This window comes from Salvelinus namaycush, chromosome 26 (assembly GCF_016432855.1).
Source record: "Salvelinus namaycush isolate Seneca chromosome 26, SaNama_1.0, whole genome shotgun sequence".
NCBI lineage: Eukaryota > Metazoa > Chordata > Actinopteri > Salmoniformes > Salmonidae > Salvelinus > Salvelinus namaycush.
In genome coordinates this window covers 23,182,895-23,203,627 of record NC_052332.1, presented here as the reverse complement: position 1 = coordinate 23,203,627, position 20,733 = coordinate 23,182,895, and the positions used below count along the sequence as shown (strand labels likewise).

The 20,733-nt window shown below is 41.4% G+C and overlaps 1 protein-coding gene across 2 annotated transcripts in view; it reads right to left on the bottom strand.

The window, feature by feature from the left end:
• Positions 1-7,952: 7,952 nt before the first annotated feature.
• LOC120021561 (myosin-IIIb-like) overlaps positions 7,953-20,733 on the bottom strand; it is a 47,543-nt gene continuing 34,762 nt past the window's right edge. For both annotated transcript variants that reach the window (XM_038965351.1, XM_038965352.1), the window contains 19 exons: positions 20,149-20,235; positions 19,326-19,391; positions 18,976-19,089; positions 18,670-18,781; positions 18,195-18,238; positions 17,933-17,998; positions 17,606-17,725; positions 14,778-14,863; positions 14,577-14,624; positions 14,381-14,428; positions 13,669-13,760; positions 13,056-13,154; positions 12,629-12,750; positions 11,696-11,889; positions 11,316-11,405; positions 10,757-10,922; positions 10,227-10,601; positions 9,368-9,440; positions 7,953-8,275 (listed from right to left, as the gene is read on the bottom strand). In XM_038965351.1, the coding sequence (XP_038821279.1) occupies positions 8,268-8,275; positions 9,368-9,440; positions 10,227-10,601; positions 10,757-10,922; positions 11,316-11,405; positions 11,696-11,889; positions 12,629-12,750; positions 13,056-13,154; positions 13,669-13,760; positions 14,381-14,428; positions 14,577-14,624; positions 14,778-14,863; positions 17,606-17,725; positions 17,933-17,998; positions 18,195-18,238; positions 18,670-18,781; positions 18,976-19,089; positions 19,326-19,391; positions 20,149-20,235 (2,010 nt within the window). In that variant the 3' untranslated portion in view covers positions 7,953-8,267. The remainder of the gene's footprint in view (positions 8,276-9,367; positions 9,441-10,226; positions 10,602-10,756; positions 10,923-11,315; positions 11,406-11,695; positions 11,890-12,628; positions 12,751-13,055; positions 13,155-13,668; positions 13,761-14,380; positions 14,429-14,576; positions 14,625-14,777; positions 14,864-17,605; positions 17,726-17,932; positions 17,999-18,194; positions 18,239-18,669; positions 18,782-18,975; positions 19,090-19,325; positions 19,392-20,148; positions 20,236-20,733) is intronic.

The following is a 20,733-nucleotide window of genomic DNA, read 5'->3' as shown; positions in this document are numbered from 1 at the left end:
CAAATAGGGTACTGCAGCCCTAGCTCCAAGGGGACAGAAGACGCTAACCTCCTAAATGTTACACTTAAACAGGGCTCTCCAACCCTGTTCCTAGAGCTACCCTCCTGTAGGTTTTCACTCCGACCCTTTTCCTGGAGCTACCCTCCTGTAGGTTTTCACTCCGACCCTGTTCCTGGAGCTACCCTCCTGTAGGTTTTCACTCCGACGCCAGTTGTAACAGACCTGATTCAGCTTATCAACCAGCTAATTATTAGAATCAGGTGCGCTAAAATAGGGTTGGAGTGAAAACCTACAGGACTGTAGCTCTCCAGGAACAGGGTTGGAGAGCCCTGCTCTAAATATGTTTAAAAAAGGGATCATATCTGTTGTTTTTTATGTGTGTGTCTTATGATGGTTTATACCCTTTTTCTCCATGACTAAAATGTCCTGCTATTATATAGATGGCATGAGAGAGAACATGAACTGTGTCTAATATTAGCACTTCAGAGTAAACATATAGTGGGTATGATATTCTATGATTAGAGCCTATTGGAGGCTAAACATTTTTGCATTTGAGAATATTCTTGCATCTATGATGCCTTGAAATTGTTGTAGGCCTGCTACTGTCTCTCCTTCATCCTTCAGACACAAACAAAAGCTGGCCTTTGTTGTAGTTTCTTTCCAAATGTGCACACTACTGTAATTGCGATCCATCACTGTCCACTTCCACCACAGTGGCTCCGTCTTTTGATTGGTGGAGTCGGGCTGGCCTAGCTGGACATCAGGAACTGAGCATGCCTACCCCCTGGTGGCCATCAACGGAAGAGAATGTTGCCCATTGGGAAGCTTCTGACCTTCACTAAGGACACTATTTAATCTGTAAAGCTGAAGCGTTGCAGAAATGGAAGGTCAATTCCCATTGAGCCGACATATGCAGCGTTTAGACATATGCAGCGTTTACAGTGAATGCAGTACCCGCTAAAGCAGGAACATGGCCTTTAAATTTCAAGCACGCTGTAAAGATGCAATGCGGATTGAATAGATCCCTAAAGCACTGGTGCTCAATGATGCCTGCTAAGTAGAACATACTCCCTCAACCTGTGATCTACTGACCAGGGGCTTCATATCTTGTCACACCTCATCATCTTGAAACAGACAAGCGGGACATTGTACTCTTGGGTGTGTAGGGGTAATTGACATAGCAAGGATTGATATGCATTTATGACATCTGATGTAAACACTTTTACTTTCCTTTTTTTTTTTTTTTTTTTGGATACAATTTTTACCCTGATTTTCCCCATGTGGCCTTAACTCCTTCTGTTCTACCTACATTACTATGTGCTGATGAAGACGGTTGTCTTCAGGGTTTCGTTGCTTTTGAAATGGCAGTCAATGCAGATAACACATTTGTTGGTGCGACAACCAACAGTGTGAAATGTTCAAGCACAAGACAGCACTTTTTGGCAGTTTGAAACAGTGCATGTATATGTCGTTGTGTGTGAATGTGTATGTAGTGTACCAGTTCCTGTAGCCCCTCCTGTCTTTGGCAGTTGATAACGTTGGACAGCTCAGTTTTACAACTGGACATCAGGCAATATCATCCACTGTGTGTGTTTGTATGAGTGTTGATTTGTATGTCTTGTTTCTGTCTCAATGACAGTCTCCTTTTGTATGTCTAGGCCAACCACACTGTGGCTTATATTTCATACAATTCTGTAATTACAAACTTTAGCACCTGCTGTGGGAATAAATGTATATAGCCATCCCTCCTCTAATGGCAGCCTCGTGCTGTCAAAGCCTTCATATACCAGAAAATAGATGGCAGATGATATTGTGAATTGATCTGCGGTTCAGACCACTGCTCTAAAGGCTCTGAAAGAACCATAGAAATCACACCTCTACTGTATTTACCATCTTCTCAGAGTTTACTCACGTCACTAACAAATTACATCTACTATTGTGTGAAACATACGATTCCCGAAAATATGGCCAAGCTGCTAAATCAAAATTGGCGATATATTGTCAACATTTATGGTCTTAATTTGAGGTTAGGATTAGGAATAAGGTTAGCAGTGTGGTTAAGGTTAGGTTTAAAATATTATTTGATTTTAAGAAGAGAAGTAGATCTTCCGGCTTTGCAGCTTGACCAGAAAGTGACATCCGAAACATACTGTGTAATATGTAATACACTCATTAAACATCACTAGACATAATATTACACCTTCTACTGTGTGAAACATACTGTGTAATGTACATGTCCACTGAGTTGTTGTTAACCCAAGCCTTAACTACATGATCCCAGTTCCCATTAGTCTGCATAGTCATCATCCTAATCATCATCCAGGTGCTAGAGGTTTGGAATAGGATCTCTTTGTCTAGGAGAATATTGGGAGTGCTTTTGTGGCCCTCCCTGTTTTATCTACTGGTCTCCCCTGGACTGAAGATGCACTGGATGAATACTAAAGTAGCTGTGAAACCCGTGAGGATTTTCCTCAAATGTATTTCAGCTCTGCTTGTGGACCTTGGATCTCCTCTTTTTTAATCCTAGAAAAAGAACAAGACAGAAAATGTGCAATTCTGTTATCTCCGTGTTTGGTACGGCAGCTTAGTTCAAGTCATTTCATGCTGCTTTTATCAATCCTGCCCCACTGTTTTTAGTTCTTTTCACCAAAGGTACTATAGCTTTCTAAACTCCAACATGTTTTTCATTGTACATTCTTTCCCCTCACAAATGGGTGAGTGGTGTACATGTGGTTTTGTATTTTTCTACTTGTGAACAGTTTTCTGGTGCATATGGTAGCTATTTGAGAGAGAAAAAATATTATGGAGGAAAAAAAATGTAGCACCCTAGTCAATCAAAATTGTACAGTGTACCAATAAAATGATAATCTGACATATCCTTTGTACTGGTTTTGCAAAGGAAAATGGTTTCTTGGGCCCTATATTTACCTGTCCCAAAGCACAAAGACATTATGTTATGATACTATAAGTGGTTGGATGATAGAGAATAAAAGGTGCCGTCAAAGGAAATGGGTCTATCAACTGCTTGAAAAGATGGGAACATATGCCTTGTGTTCTGCCTGTGTAATCCTACATGCCTCGGTGTGACTGAGATACTATATTTTAGCCTCCTTCCTTACAATGGCATGGCCCAAAGACTGTCCAGTAGCCATGACAATGGGAGCAGCAGGGTAGAGCGTGAGAAGAGCAAGGAAGAAACAGCCTTTTCAGGCATCATCCCCGGGCTCGCCACCTCACTGTTTACCGCAGCATCGCTCATCCTCTGTTGCCATAGAAACTGCTTAGCCCCAATCCGCCAGCCTCCCTGTGTCACACATGGACCACAGAGCTCATGTCTGCTTGCATACCTGCCAAGGGATGGAGGGAATATAATCTGCAAGGGCAACATAATATCACAACATTTCACATAATATGTGCAGAATCACTGCTGGATATTCTATGCTGGTATGTGGCCATTGCTTAATTTTTGTCATGGTGCAACAGCTACACTGTTGGATCTTTTATAATGGAAGTAAATATTGGGGCCACCATCTAGACTATTGCCTTGTCTTCAGCTCCACCACCTGCTGTGATGATATAATGACCCGCCACCTGCTGTGATGATATAATGACCCAAACAGGGTGTGTGGGCTACAGGCCTATATCATTATCATCCACAGTAGGGAGACAGAGAGCTAGTGGTGAGTTAAAGTTAGCCCCTGTATATACTCTATATCGTTTGCCATTCTTCTCATACATTTTTACATACACCACTTGTGAGGTAAATCATTTGAGGGTTTAGAATGTGTGATGTTAGAGAGCGCACAGAAATCCCCTCCCGCTGACCTATTTGTTACGTCACTGTCCTACTACAGCGTCCTTGGATGACTGACCTATCGTCGATCATAAACAATTTGCATTTCATCATAGTAAATTGGACGACCAATCCAACGCATACATGGAAGAAGAAATGGTAAACTGCCTACTTACCTAATGAAATATGGAAGAATTACAAGTAGCCTATGAGATTAATGGAAGTATGGTTATAAGTGATTAGAATGATGGCCTAATTATCTAGGGTAAACATACAATGAGCTCACTACCCATTGATAAAAAATGCTGTTTGGTGTTTCAACCAATTAATCTGGTTGTCAGATCCAAACCAGTTTTTATTCTGAGCCAATCAGATGTTTTATTAAGTTATTGGCAGTTATGTGTAAGGTCCTACTAGTGGCTAATTTCAAAGCTGAAAAAAAAAATACTATGGTGTGGAGGGAAGACACATTTTCCGGATATTTACAGTACTTTCTCAGATAAGTGATCATACATAATTCAAAATGAAGAGATTATTGTTATGTCTTGTGTGTTTCATAACCACGTCTTCATAACAATTCAATAATGATGAGACGGGAGACATGATTTAGTTCAACCATATATATTGAACGTGTTCAGTCTACAACACATAGAACCCCATGCCATGATGCTCTGCGGCACAACCCCAAGATGGATTCACTTTTCAACAGGAAAATAACCTTAAACACAAGGCCAAATATACACTGGAGTTGCTTACCAAGATGACAGTGAATGTTTCTGAGTGGACTAGTTACAGTTTTACTTAAATCAGCTAGAAAATATATGGCTAGACTTGAAAATGGCTGTCTAGCAATGATCAACAACCAACTTGACAGAGCTTGAAGAATAAAAAAAATAATGTGCAAATATTGTACAATCCAGGTGTTTTCACAGCTGTAATCACAGCCCAAGGTGACTCTAAAATGTATCGACTCAGGGGTGGCTCTCATGAGGACCGCGAGAGGAAAGGAAGACCCAGTTACCTCTGCTGCAGAGGATAAATTCATTAGAGTTACCAGCCTCAGAAATTGCAGCCCAAATAAATGCTTCAGAGTTCAAGTAACAGACATCCCAACATCAACTGTTCAGAGGAGACTGCTTGACTCAGGCCTTCATGGTCAAATTGCTGCAAAGAAACCACTACTACAGGACACCAACAGGAAGAAGAGACTTGCGTGGGCCAAGAAACACGAGCAAATGGACTTTAGACTGGTGGAAATCTGTCCTTTGGTCTGATGAGTCCAAATTTTAGATTTTTGGTTCCAACCGGCGTGTCTTTGTGAGACGCAGAGTAGGTGAACGGATGATCTCTGCATGTGTGGTTCCCACCGTGAAGCATGGAGGAGGAGGTGTGATGGGTGGGGTGGCTTTGCTGGTGATACTGTCAGTGATTTATTTAGAATTCAAGGCACACTTAACCAGTATGGCTACCTCAACCCCTGGGGGCGGCCCGTCAGGAAGTCCAGGAGCCAGTTGCAGACGGAAGTTTTCAGTGCCAGGGTCCTGAGCTTAGTGATGAGCTTGGAGGACACTGTGGTGTTAAACGCTGAGGTGTAGTCAATGAACAACATTCTCACATAGGTGTTGATCTTATCCAGGTGGGAGAGGGCAGTGTGGAGTGCAATAGAGATTTCATCATCTGTTGGGGGGGGGGTTGCGATTTGGAGTCAGTCCAGGGTATCGGGGATTGATGGTGTTGATGTGAGCCATGATGAGCATTTCAAAGCATTTCATGGCTAGATGTGAGTGCTATGGGGCGATAGTAATTTAAACAGGTTACCTTGGCCTTCTTGGGAACAGGGCCTATGGTGGTGAAAAATGTAGCAACTCTGGGCACTTTCCTGATGAACTCTACAACTGAGCCTCTTTAGCAACTAGTTCTGTGGAAACACTGACTTCTATGGCCTTTGCCAAGGTCAGAATACTTTCTGTTAACAGTCTATTTTGTGTGGCTTCACTCCATATCCCACATACTAGTCTGTCTCTAACGGTGTAATTTAGAACATAAACTATCAGAGCATTGTGAGTTAAATTAACACAGCAGCAAACATTGTCACTGATTCGCCCTATTTCTGATTTCTTCTTTGGAACCTAAACCTTTCAGCAACTAGTGGTTTTGGTGAAAAGTGTCCTTTCATGATTCCCACAATATCACCATACTTCATTTTACCTGGCCTGTCTGGCTGTAGCAGGCTGCGTAGTAAATTAAATGTTTGGACCTATCACAAAAAAAAAGTTGGCACCATTTTGTCCTCAATGTCATTTGCAAGAACAAAATATTCTAACCATTCTGTATGAGTTCCACTGCTCAATAGTTTTATCAAACTGTCCAATGTTTCCGACAATTCCAGACATTTTTTTCAATAGGCTCCTGTCACTCACTTCAATATTATCCTTAACCACGGCAATATTTTCCTCAGTCACGTGATCTTCATTAATTTCACTCACAAGTTCGCTCATCTAGCACTTTCCCGCTGTGACGTCCATCTCGAATCATTTGACATCCATGAGTTGTGCACAACGTATATCCATAAGTTTCACAGCAGCATCACATTACCTTGGATGGAGTAGATGGTGACAGTGCGAGAGCCAGAACCCTGAGATCCATCAATGAGATTTGGAGTCCTACAGTATATGGTCAATTTAGATCTATGGCCCTGTCCAATCTGGTTGATTTAGATCTATGGCCCTGTCCAATCTGGTTGATTTAGATCTATGGCCTTGTCCAATCTGGTTGATTTAGATCTATGGCCTTGTCCAATCTGGTTGATTTAGATCTATGGCCCTGTCCAATCTGGTTGATTTAGATCTATGGCCCTGTCCAATCTGGTTGATTTAGATCTATGGCCTTGTCCAATCTGGTTGATTTAGATCTATGGCCCTGTCCAATCTGGTTGATTTAGATCTATGGCCCTGTCCAATCTGGTTGATTTAGATCTATGGCCTTGTCCAATCTGGTTGATTTAGATCTATGGCCTTGTCCAATCTGGTTGATTTAGATCTATGGCCTTGTCCAATCTGGTTGATTTAGATCTATGGCCCTGTCCAATCTGGTTGATTTAGATCTATGGCCCTGTCCAATCTGGTTGATTTAGATCTATGGCCCTGTCCAATCTGGTTGATTTAGATCTATGGCCCTGTCCAATCTGGTTGATTTAGATCTATGGCCCTGTCCAATCTGGTTGATTTAGATCTATGGCCCTGTCCAATCTGGTTGATTTAGATCTATGGCCCTGTCCAATCTGGTTGATTTAGATCTATGGCCTTGTCCAATCTGGTTGATTTAGATCTATGGCCTTGTCCAATCTGGTTGATTTAGATCTATGGCCTTGTCCAATCTGGTTGATTTAGATCTATGGCCCTGTCCAATCTGGTTGATTTAGATCTATGGCCCTGTCCAATCTGGTTGATTTAGATCTATGGCCCTGTCCAATCTGGTTGATTTAGATCTATGGCCTTGTCCAATCTGGTTGATTTAGATCTATGGCCCAGTGACTCCTGTTTGCCTGTTCTGATCATAGAGATCGAGGACTCATCTTTGCATCTGTGTCATTATAGTGTCTGACAGCACCAAAAGATTGACTCAAATAAATAAAGTACTCTCTCTATTTTGAAGTAGTTAATTTTCTTCTTCATGATTGGCTGATCGCTCCTGATGACCCGGTTGGACATGACTCCAACAGAGTCACCAGGAGGCATCAGCCAATGAAGTTGGAAGTCCCACCCAGTTGGCTACATTAAAATGGTGGAAGCCCTCAATGGCACTGCCCATGACAACATGGCCTTTTGGCAAATAGAGGCCTCTATGGTTTTGGGCCCGGTATTCCAAAAGCATCTTAAGGCTAATAAATTAATCGTTAGAACTATAGGTCATATGATTATAAGATGAACTTAACTTTAAGATGCTTTTGGGAAACTGGGCTGTGATCTGTCTACTACTCTGAATATCACTGGCTGCTAGTAATATCTGTTGAAGTCCAAACCACTCCTCTCCACAGGTCTGCAAGCATATTGGGTGATTTTTTAAATGTTTGTTTTTTTTAAACCAAAAAAAATACCTCACTGATGACTGATATGGTGAAACTAAAGAAGGAATGCATGGCCGTGGCCTAAGCTTTTTTAACTGAAGATTTTATTATTATGAAGAAAAAAAACTTGACAACCAGATATCTAAAATGTAAAAAACACATTCAGTAAAACAGTGAATGTAAAATTCCCACTGAATAATTTACATACACACACAAAACAATATTCAGAAACTTAAATTTATATTAAAATTGTGACTACATAAAACACTAGTAAAACAAGGAAGTATCTCCTTACAATTTGTTTATAAAAACCTGGTTAACGCTTGACAGAATAAGGTCCAGTTAACTCATTCAGACGGGCAAAAACAACAAATAGCAGCTTTGAATGAACTCCCTCCATCACATGGGTTATGAATCTGCAACAAACAAAAATAGCATAAGTCAGTTTAAATCACTGCTTGGCTGAATATTCTACACGACAGAGACATGTCTGGACACAATATATTGCACAATGCCTTGTTGAGCCCTGCTGGCCAGAACTATGACTAGCAACATTCATACAAATTGTTAAAAGGTTTTAAAAACAATTCTAATCAGATGTTGACTGAATTATTATAGCACATAAAGTTCAGGGATTTTGGTGGGAATTCAGGTATTAAATGTGTCAAATTACACTTATTTTCTTAGAATGCACTCTTAAATACCTGATAGCATCAGAAAATGTATATAGAAAAAATATGTTGCGTTAAAATAAAGAAAATTATATGTGCCTCATTTGTATAAATGCACTGGGTATATTTGCATATATTAATATATTAACAAAGGGGTGGAACAGGGCAGCAACCACCAAAACCGTGCTCCGTTTAGGCACACCTGCACGGTCTAGACTGCCTCACTAATTACTGTTGTCACGTTCTGTTGCATAATTCAACAAGTGTGTCAATAGCAGGATACCCTCTTGAAAATCAACACACTTGGCTCTAGATTACACCTATCTATACATACTTTACATGGTTCGCAAGATCAGACACAATATCACTATAATTTGTGTGTTCATCTTCGGCAGTTGCTTTCATTTCAGCACCTCTAGTTTGTAAATATTTCAACTGTACAAAATTATAACTTTTTTAAATTTGTGAAAAAAAATGTACATCCATCAAAATAAAGTTATTTCTTCTCTTTCTTGTGATGTAAGTGTCGAGATGTGTTAAATCTCCAACGAACTTTAAGCATTTTTCTGGATGCAACGGGAAGACAAGGCATTCCATTGAGCCCATTTCAGCCATTACCGGGGTGTGTTTAACAGGTCATTACAAACATTTCCGCGGTCGTAACATTATATCATTTCATTTTAGTCCTGCGACATTTTAGTCGCAGGACTAAAATGAAAGCAATCAATTCAGCGAGGTTTAAGTGACAAGTGGATTCTGCACCCCACAGAGGAAACAGATGGCTAAAAAGGCAGATCCTCAGGTGGGCGGGACATGCGCAAAGCTACTATGACCTACCTGTCCTCCCCCAGGAGGGTTTGGGTGTACTGTGAGAGACAGCGGGGCTCTGTTCCTGGACATCTGAAAAGTGCTGCAGACACAAGACAAAAGATCACAAATGCATCCACAATTCTTTATTAATGCAGATTAATGAACACTCGAGGCACAGTACTCCAGCATGAATTGTGTCAGTTTGGCTATGTATTCAGATAATCATGGTTCAGCATAAAAGTCAGCTCCTAAAATCAACCCTGATGTTCCGAAATGATCTGGGTTGGAAGAAAACAAAGACAGGGTTCAACCTACATTGTATGAATTCAAAAAGCCCATTTCGTAATAGTGAATAATGAAGTAGTATGTTGCGTCATGCCAAGTTTTAAAGAATAGGCCTACAGTGTAGCTATTTTAATGGTTTAACACCATATACTGACTGCTATCTATACGCAGATGTAACTGGCCCAGTTCTAGCGATAGACCAGATGTGCCCAGCCAGTTCTATAGACCCTGACATCCCAAGAAGATGTTTGTGTCATTTCATTGAGAAATTAGCTGAAACTGAGAAATTATGATAGACTAGATCCAGCATTAAAAGGATACTTCAAGATTTTGGCAATGAAGCCCTTTATATACTTCCCCAGAGTCAGTTGAACTCTTGGATACCATTTTCATATCTCTGCGCAGAGACATAAAAATGGTTTCCACAAGTTAATCAGACTCTAGGGAAGTAGATGGAAGGGCTTCATTGTCAAAATCCTGAAGTATCCCTTTAATACATAGGTCATTAAAGTCTAAACTATATGTCCAATCACCTTATCATTGAACATATTAAGTCTCCCATCTATCCACCCTCTTCCCTTTCCTCATCATTGCCTCTCACCTGCTGGATCTCCCTCATAGCCAATCGGATGGAAGGATACAACCGGGGAAAGGGCCTGCTCTTGCGGTCCCGCTCGCCCTCATCTCCCCACGCTCTTCCTCTCTCCCCATCTCTGAGCTTCCCTCTCAGGGCCTCTCCTCCTCCTCCAGCCTCTGCCCGGTGTCTGCGGTCAGATATCCGCCTGAGGACAGGGGGTCTCTGGGCCTCCAGGTCGGGGTTCTGCCCCGGCGGCAGGAAGAGCTGCTGGAACTCCAGGTGGACCTGATCCGGGCTCGACTCGCCCTCCTCTTCCCCAGACATGGTGCTCCTGCGGTCGACCACGGCCAGGTGATCCAGGCCCTTCAAGTCCTCGTAGTCTGTGTTGTGGTCACATGTCTGGAACAGCAGACAGAATAACATTAGAGCATAAAATGTTTGATTATCCATTCTTAATGTACAGTATTACACACAGGTCCTGCCAGAGCCTGTGCCAACGGTGAGTAAATTCGACAGGAGCCAGACCCTAAAGGGAATTTGACCCAAGTGCTGACCTGTCCACAGGAGGTGGTGAGCAGCTCGTTGAAGGGCTTGATGCCCACCCGGCTGTGGTGCTGCACCAGGTCAGGCAGGGAGGGGTGGGCTTTATCCTCCCCCAGGATCACATACTTCCCGTTGGACTGCATCTCGATCATGTAGTGCCTACATCGGTTTGCCCCCCTGACATTGGATAGATGGAGAGGACAGAAAGTAAAGGGTACATATCGGTCAAACAGGGTGAGGGAGCAAACAGGAGTTAGGGGTTTAATGTCTTATATGTCACGCTATAGCGTCGGGTCGTTTTCAGCACACTGTAGTAAAACAATTTAACAAAAATCCCTCTAATGGGACAAGTTCAGTTAGTACCTCCCCATTCCAATCTATATCAAAAAAGTTTACTGCCTACTGAACACAACCCTGTCTTCTGCTCTTGTTCTACTCGTCTGTCAACCCCTTTCAAATACACTTAACTGCACCCTTCCTCAAGGTGACCACTGATCTAATGTGATGTGATGAGAACAAGACCCAGTAGGGGAAGGTCATTTGGATCCAGATAGTCATCCTCAGTCTTACTTGTATGTTAGTGTGTAGCCCTCCCGGCTCTGTCCTACACGAATCAGGAAGCAGCCTACAGGCTTGTCCGTCATCAGATCCTCAGCTTGTCTGGAGAGGAGACATACAGTGTGTTTAAAACCACCCTGAAATCTGACAGAATTAAGTCTGAAATGTGTATTACTATCCTCGTTGGTACTGGACAGTAAAACAAGGGCAATTCTCCCTCGTGGGGACATTTTACAGGTCCCCATGAGGAAAAGGCTATTTTAGGCTTAGGAGTTAGGGTTACAATTAGGGTTAGGTTTAAGGTTTGGGAAAATAGGAAATCAATTGTAGGTCCCCACAAGGATAGTAAAACATATGCTGTGTGTGTGTGTGTGTCGTCCTGTCTTACTGACCTACGTGTTATCATGCCATGGAACCAGCAGGGGAAGGCACCGTTGCGGACCACCTTGCGGGCCTGCGTCTCCTTGAACCAGCGGATGTTGTCCCTTCTCTTCTTGCTCCTCTCCCTGGCCCGCTCCTCTCCCCCCGCCTGGCCTATCAGCTCAGCCAGCTCACTGTGCACCTCCAGGTTGTCAAAGGGAGTGGCCTGGGAGAGACCGAGGGAACCGTATAGGGTCAATCTTAGGGTAGTTTAAGGCTCAGTTTAGGGTTCTATTCAATCAGATCTCATTAGCCAACATCCGCATAGTGGTTGTTTTGGCGGTGTCGGAACTGTGTTACAGCTGTCCAATCCACAAGCAGCTCCTGGAATTATACCTAAAGCGGACATTGCCATTGGCTACATGGAATCGTAATAAGAGAAATCCCATGCAGCCTTGTTTACAAGTTGGAACACTGGAATGTGAGAAGTAATCTACACCTCATTATTTAGTTGAATGATTTTTTATTTGAGTGTCATTATTTCTATATATCCTACACTTTCCCGTTCTGAACTTCTAACGTGAGTGGGACGGTTGGACAACTCCAACGCTTGATTTGATTGAATCTAGGCCTTAGTCATCAGCGTGTAGGAGGGGATGTCAGAGGAAAGAGTGGGAGGGCGATTGTCAAAGGGTACAAGATCAGTCAATAGCAGGTTTCAACTAACATGCTGTCTATGGGCTAGCTAGCACCAGAGATCGAGAGAATAAACATCAGATTACTTTCTGAAAATTACTTTTCACTGTTTCAAATTAATTAAAGGTTGCCAGGGTCTTGAGTGTAGAAACGTACCATCGAGGACCACTTTGGAAACGAGCATTTTAATTAATACTTTCAAGTGATACCCTCTGGGTCCACATTGTTTTTGTATGTCTGTTAACCAAAATAAATTCAATATGGCCCACCTCAAACTGTTTGTTGCGGGGCCGGGGGACAGGGGCCAGGTGGGCAGCTGTGGGCATGATGGAGCGAGGCCGGGGCTGAGGCTTCTTCCTCCTAGGTAGGGGCACGGGTGGAGAGACGGGCCCTGAGACACACACACACACAATACTGTTGATACAGCACTAATAGAGCTGCATATGGTGAGTGACAAGGATCCTTAACTTCTTGAGTGTTGAAATATTCAAGACAAACAGAAATGTCTTTGACAACAAGCATGTAGAGGGGTAGAGAGAGAAAGAGTTGAGGGGTAAAGCGATCAAGAACAAAAATAGAACAGTGGTAGGGAGAAAGAGAACAAGTAGGTGATTGGAAGAAAGGGGGATAGGTGAGCAAGAGTGAGATGAAAGAGAGGGCAAAAGTGAAAAGGAAAGCGATATTCTGTCTACTTACTCTTGTTCTCCTCCTCCCTCTCTCTCTGAGCCTGCCTCTGTCTGCTCACCTCCAACAGTAGGGACAGGTACTTCCTCCTGTAGCGCAGAGAGAGGTAGTCTGCAGAACACAGCAACAGAGACAATGTGAACAGAGAGAGGGAGAGGTAGTTTGCAAAACACAGCAACAGAGACAATGTAAACAGAAAGCCAGAGGGGGAGAGACAGTGAAGAGAGATTGAGAGAAACATTACTACTGAATGACATGGTAAAGGACCACATTCTGACACAAAATGATGCAACAGTCATTACAGGCCTTGAAATCAAGATACCAGACAGTATAACAGGGAAACTATCATCCATCTAACAGGGTTGTGGGGGGTTGCAACACAAAGACTGCAGGTAGCACTTAAAACAGCAAGTAACTTGCTGATGGCATTGTCTGAAATACATCATGATGGGACATGATTCATCAATGTTAACTTCAATTTATAATAACCTAATCTACCTACCTGCAAGGTTTTCCAGCCTCAGGCCTGAGTTTAAAAGCAGTAACATCTCACAGAGGCCAATGAAGCTGTTTGACAGACATTTGAGAGATTATGTTCCAGATACTATTGATGAGTGACCCTTACTTTTCTGGATGACAAGTGCTGCTTTGCCCAGTCTCTCCAACAGCCTGGACAACTCCTCCTGGTGCCAGTACTTAAAGAACAGACGAGACGACCTGCCATAGTGAGAGAATGTTTGAACAATGTTCATAGATATTAAGTATATTTGCAGGGGGAATTGTTGCATAGAGAAATGTTAAATTCGAGAAAGATTGAGATTACCAATTAACTCCAGTAATCATTAAGCCACATTCGTAACTTTGGAACAATTCTAAAGAACAGCAGCAGTAGAAAGCAGGAGCTGGGGACCAAGAGGGTGAAATAGTGTAACTGAGATAAAGACCTCTACTCAATATAAACCCTGAGCTGACCTCCCAGTACAAGCCAATGACAACGCTAACCTGTTAACTGAAGAATGAGCTGCTTTTGACAGACTGATTTTCACTTGACTGATTGAGTTTTATAAGACTTCAAATTGAATGTTGGACTCGACGAGTTGGAATCTGGGTGGCAGCTACCTAAATGTCTTGAAACTGACATCTTATCAACACTATTACCTCTAGCGTAAACACATGAAACATCTGATGAGTATAGCTTGAATGACATGCTTTGATGAACGGACAAATTATAAAAAATGAAGCTTTTTTTACAGGAAGATTCAGGAGTAAGTAAGTTAGTCTTCTAGGACTGATTGCCAATTAATTTAACACAACAAGAGCAACTACTGTAGACTTACCCACACTTCCAGCCATGTATCTCAGTAGTGTTGAGGATGGACAAGCAGCTGAAAAAGACCCACAAACCACACAGGTTACATTTGATAAGATGAAACAAAACACAGCTACAAAGATCTGTTTAATATCTCAAATGGACGTTGATGTATGTCATATTTTTTAAATTGCTGGAATGAGAGCAAGTATCTTTATACATACCTTTCCTTGGTTAGTGGTAAATCTGGCTTGATCAGCAGAATGTTATATCTGAAGACAAAGAGAGTTTAGCATGCTACAGCTAAAATAAAACGGCAGTGTACAGAAATATCATGCATACAAATTTATATGTTGGCCAAGATGACTGAGCTATTTTACAAATAATGCAAAGTTTGATAAAAATATATAAATTCACACACACACCTCTGAGCAAATTCTTTGAATGAGGGTCGCCAGGAGAAGCCATCTCTTCGTATCCTGATGGTTTCCAGCAGGCCGTTGTATCTTAGCTGGAAAATATTTCTTTATCCTTAGTTATCATTTGAATATGTTCCACACAGCCCAAACAGAATCAGGTGTTATTGATGGCCATATTAGAGACCTACTGGACTTATTTGAAACTAAACGCAATCTCAAAGCTGAACAGCAGGTGGCGATGTAACATAATGCACCGTTATGATGATGATGATGATGATGATGATGATAGGGGGAGTGATTATTGTTTAAAACGCACAAACCACAGATGGTCAAGCAGCTTCAGAATGATAACTATTTTGGCTAGTCTTGAACTAGTCTTGAACTATTCTAGCTTATGGAGGGCAATAGAGCTACAGCACAGAGATCAATGATGAACATTGTAAAAATCTGTATATTATGCCACTATAACCACATACATGGGTTGTTCCACAAAAAGAGTGACTTTTGCATGCTTTTGATATTTTAAGTAGAAATTGAGCACCAATATTGAATTGTAAAAGCCTGTTATATTAAATGAAGTGCCCTTTAATAATTTTTTTTTTTTTTAAAGAAGCCCTGTATCACTTCTAGGAAGATTTTAACCCACTTAACCCAAACATGTATCCAAGTTTCATCATCGTAAAGCCTTGGTTATTTTGTTGCTTTGACAAAGTAATTTCTGTAGATTATTACGTATTTCATGTGATTATTGATTAATTTACATCTGAACTCTTGTTTTAATATGGTAAAACTCTTTTTTAAATAATTGTTTAATAGTTAAATAAATCATACAGTAAAAGCAGGTGAGCTGGTTTTACTCTTTTTGGCCATTTCCTGGTGTTTTGTGGAGGTAAACGGAGTGGACCGAGCAAAACACGTCAACCCTGTTACCCATAGACCGGCTAGAAATGCTTTAAACTTGCATTCAAATGCTATTCCCTGTTGCACACACGAAGCTTCCATTCCCCCTGTCACAAGGGGATTAATAATTTAAAAATAGTCAACCCTGTTACTTTATTTGGCACTTCCTTTTCTTTCTTTTTTACCTCTTGATGGGAAAATTACTTTTTTTTTTTAAATGAAGTTGAACATGTGCTCTTTATGACAGAATGTAAACATTGTGTGAAATAAAAAAATATTTACCAAGTTAGACATCTCAAAAGTCACCTTATTGGTGGAATGACCTACATATGTAATGAAAAAGACCTTAAATCAGCTTTAACAGACTTTTCACAGTAAATCATTAACAATAGTTCCAGTTCGACTATTGTCCACCCACCCGCCAATACTGCATTGTACTGTTTTATCAGTTCAGCCCTAGACAAACAAATTAAAAAGCACTACAGATGAGGAGGAGAGGCGAGGGAAGAAAGTCCCCTGGTGTCAGACTAGACAGCAGTATTGACCAGTGCCAAATGGGCACTGTGTTTCTCACAAGTGTAGCAGGTTGTGAACTTTGCGAACAATTTTTCCACTCCGAGAAAGAGAACGTTAAATGACTAATTAATAGATGCATTAACAAATTACTGTAACCAAATGACTGGGGATTAACAGTATATTTACTGGGCCTACTGGTGACATATGTAATGGGGAATTGATTACATTTTTTAATAAAAGATCAAAAGGGCAAACACACATAACGAAACCATGAAGGCACATGAATTGTCAGGAGACCACTGAGCACATTCTGGAGAAAGTATTGTGAATGTTTTTATTTAGACAGTAGTAATTATAGAATTTTGGCAAAACATCCATTTACTTTAGGAGAAGCCATTATCCTAACAGTGCACTCGCCAACGTTCCTTTCGCAAGAGTCTGAAACCAGAGCTCTGTATATAACGACAAGATGCTCATGTCTCCACCCTAACAATGGGAGACGTTGTCCCAAAGGCGGGAACGCAGGCGACAAGCTTTAGGTCTGCCTATTATGCCCATAAAAACACATAGGGCAAATTCTGGCGAGAGCGAGCCCTCTGCTTCGCCTCTTCCCCTCTGCTGAAACTCTCTCACCGGAGAAAGCATCTTAGTGAGCGAAACAGCGCCCCTCTGTCTTACTATATGTAGAAATAGTATGACATGCCATACTATTTTTGTCCAGACAGAATCAGATACATGGTCTACACATACTGAGACAGAGGGGCACGGTTTTGCTCGCTCGGATGCTTTGTCTGAGATTGATGAGTCTTTCTGTCGGCGCGCATCTCAGTCAAATAAAGACCAATATGTTTTTTGGACAGGCAAGGAGGTACGGTAGGGCGGGCCCCCTATGGCCCTGACCTAGACCCTGTTACTGCTGCTGCTTAGTCAACCCCTGATTGCCATACTGGGGACTGGGTCATGTTCATTAGGACACACTGGAGCAAAACGCTTTGCTACGGAAAAGAAAAACAAGCATTTCTTATTGCTCAAGTTCAGATAGAAATCGGACTGAACCTTCCATTTCATGCCCGACTCTGAACACAACCCTGACTCTGAAGTTCACTCAATCTACACTCTTAGGATCAATACTGTGTTATAGATATAACTTTTAGCACTGACAATTATGCACCGTTCACATAGCTTTTGTAATGCACCTTTGCTTAGTTTTTGAAAGCATAGATTATTCTGAAAAAAGGGTTAAACGTTGAGGGCAAAAGTACTGGTGTTGTATCCGTAGGCTTGTGCCCACTTCCCAGGAAATAATCTATAGTAGCTAGGGGAAATACTAAAGCATTGGATGATACCTGGTTAATCTTCAGTATAAGGTAGATATGAACAGTGCAGTATCTGAAAAAATACGATATATTGGTTCTCACCTGGTCCATGACCCTTTTGTTGTCCACCTGGTCAGGAAGCTTGTTGCCGTTAGGTTTGATGCAGCGAACAAAGTGAGGACTGGCCACAAACATCTTCTCCATCAGCACAGCCAGAGAGTGCTGCAAGGAAGACACACATACACATCGTGGAGATTACTAACTTATCTGTGCATCTTTATTTTACAGCAGTCCAGTCTATAGGTAGACATATTTAGGATTTTCAGTTTTGTTCATACTTAGTGCTCAGACATCATTATGAAACCAAATGCTCAGAAATAAGAGGTTTATAAAGCCAGATGTGCTATATAGAGTCAACTTCCATCTGACCTTAAACTGGGCCCCCACCGACTGTTTCCTAGTTGAGTTAAAGTTGTCATCTGCCTTTTGCATGACCTAAAAGGAAAAAAAATGTAACATCCTTTAAACCACAAAAATCCACTTTCTGCCTCTGACTTGTACTCTAAGAAAGGTCAAAATATGGCCTTGCTGTTAGTTACCAATAATCTCTTATTCTACAGAAACTATCATATTCTGCTGCGCTTCATAATAATAAAAAAAAATTGCTGGACTTGTGATCTACAATGCCTACCTTTGCTTTGCGTGGCATCAAGGTCCCTGTCCTGGAGATTGTGGCTGAAAATACATAAAATATAAATCGTATGAATATTAGATACGAGATGCCAGACAGACTGTGATCAATGTTTTAAACTAGAACAACGCTCAAACTAACCAGAGGCTGTACATGTTATGGTGGTGTGTTCAGATGAGCGTAAGCATGTATTATTTATAAATGCGTACTACATAATTTTCTAAGAGGTGGTCAGGGGGTGTATTTATCCACAAACCCTCATTGGGAACCAGCCCACGTCATTGTGTATCAGCTCTGATTCATGTTAAGCATGTGTACACAACTGATTTAATAGCTACAGTTTAACAAATCACTGTGCAAAAAGACAAATAATCAGAGATTGCATCAGAAATAAAAACATAAAGCCATGGACTGGTTCATTTCTGGCTAAACGAAGAGCTGTAGAACACAGACACATTCAGATGGCCTCAAATACCGGCGAAGAGGACACTGAGTAGAGGGGTGACACTGTTGATGAAGAGGTCTCTGATGCTGGCTGGGATGGTATCTCTGTTCATCTCTAGGAAGCCTCCTCCATTATACTGGACCTGGACACAGGAAGTACAGAACACTTACACTTTATTTGAAGTCCATATCTACAATGCTTCATAAACACTCATGAGTTATTATGCAGTCATAATGTAGTATAAGTGTAGTTATAAACAATAACTTATAAATGGCCTATATCAATACTCATAGTGCATTATAAAGTACTATTATAAAGGCGGGTATGTAACCTCACCTTCCCAGCATAGTGAACCACAGTGAAGAGGGGGCTGCGACTCCGGACCACCTCATAGTGTGGACTGCTTTTAAATTTACTGTTCAACTTGTCCACAAAGTCTCTGTCTGACGCCTGAGGGGACAAATAGGGAAAAGAGATTAGAATTAATACACATAAATTAATATCAGGGTTGGGGTCAATTTCATTTCAATTCCAGTCAATTCAGGAAGTAAAAATCAGGAAGTACAATGAAATTCTGTAAATTCTGTAATTTGGTGTACTTTCTGAATTGAGTGGAATTGAAATCGAATTGAGCCCATCCCTGATTAATACAGAGATGTATGGGTGTATGGAGACCACTACAGTACCTGAGGAAAGGCACTCTGCTCATCCAGGAGAGAAAGTATCCCAATAGGTTTAGTAAGGATCAGGTCCTGTGGGAGACACACAGTTGTATATGACACAAGAAAAAACACCTAAACAAACACATTATTCTATTGTGAAAATGCATATTTGGGTTAACCTAGCCAATTGTTAACTGGGTAAAACAAACATGGTACACAACTTCATATGACTTTAAAACAGAAGATTCTCACAACAATCTTTTTGTTGTCCTGAAAATTGGTTAACAAGGTTTCCAGGTTTTTATTGACTAGGGCCCCAACACTGTAAAATGGTCTTGAAGTTTTATTGTGCTCAGTAGACATTAGGACTGAGAGTGGGTACAGAGAAAATTACCTGTGGATCCAGGTTGTGCATTACTCGCCCTAATTATTACTTGAGTTAGAATTCTTCCCACAACTCCTAATGTTTCCATCTTATCCCATAACTTACAGACAGGCTCTACTCATACCTTCAGCCATGGACAGGGACACTATTTTCTGCCAAATTAAACCAGTGGCTTCTATATAGACAAGAGGATGATGCCACAGGCTGAAAGCTGTAGTGCCTATTAAGCTACTGGCATGTGACTGAACACTGCCCCGTCAGCATTTCCCCTTCCTGGGGTCTCCGTTCTTTTATATCTGCCAGACTCACAGTGGGTTTACACAACCTGTCTGTTTTATTACTGAGAGAGAGGGGGAGGTAAAGAGAGTAAAAAAAGTATTCGAAAGGGGAATGAAAAAAGTTTGAGAGAAAAAGAGTACTACTGTAAGTGATGAAGGGAAAAAATAATTTGTGTCTTTTTACCAGGATAGGCTTGTTGTCTTTGAAGGAGATAGTCTCCCACTCGATGCCCTCTTCCTTGTATTCATTCTGCTCCATCAGAAAGATGTGCTGCAGGATGACAAATGCATACAAAGACGCATGAACAACTAAAACCAAAAGGACAGCAGGTATTTCCAGTTTCTTTCACAAGAGCTTTGGTCACAGTGGAACATCTTTCATTGGATCAATCTGCTTTGTCCAATCGTTTCATGAGAAGATGGCACATTCAATTGTGTGTGGCCTTCAGTCACAAAAACTGCAACAGAAGCCCTGAAGCCCTATGCAGTTGTAATCTAGAGATCTGACAGTAGTAAATAACCATAAGCAGATTCCTATGGCATTTGTACCAAATATATTCAGTGCCCACATGGACAGGCCCCAAAGGTAAACTGTGTAATGTTTACTAGCAGAGAGTAGTCCACAGCAGTGTGACTAGTAAAAGTAGACTGTCTTTAACTCCAGCATCCCATGCATACAGTACAGTGAGCTCCAAAAGTATTGGGACAGTGACATGGTGTTTTGGCTCTGTACTCTAGCACTTTGAAATAAAGATAGAATGACTATGAG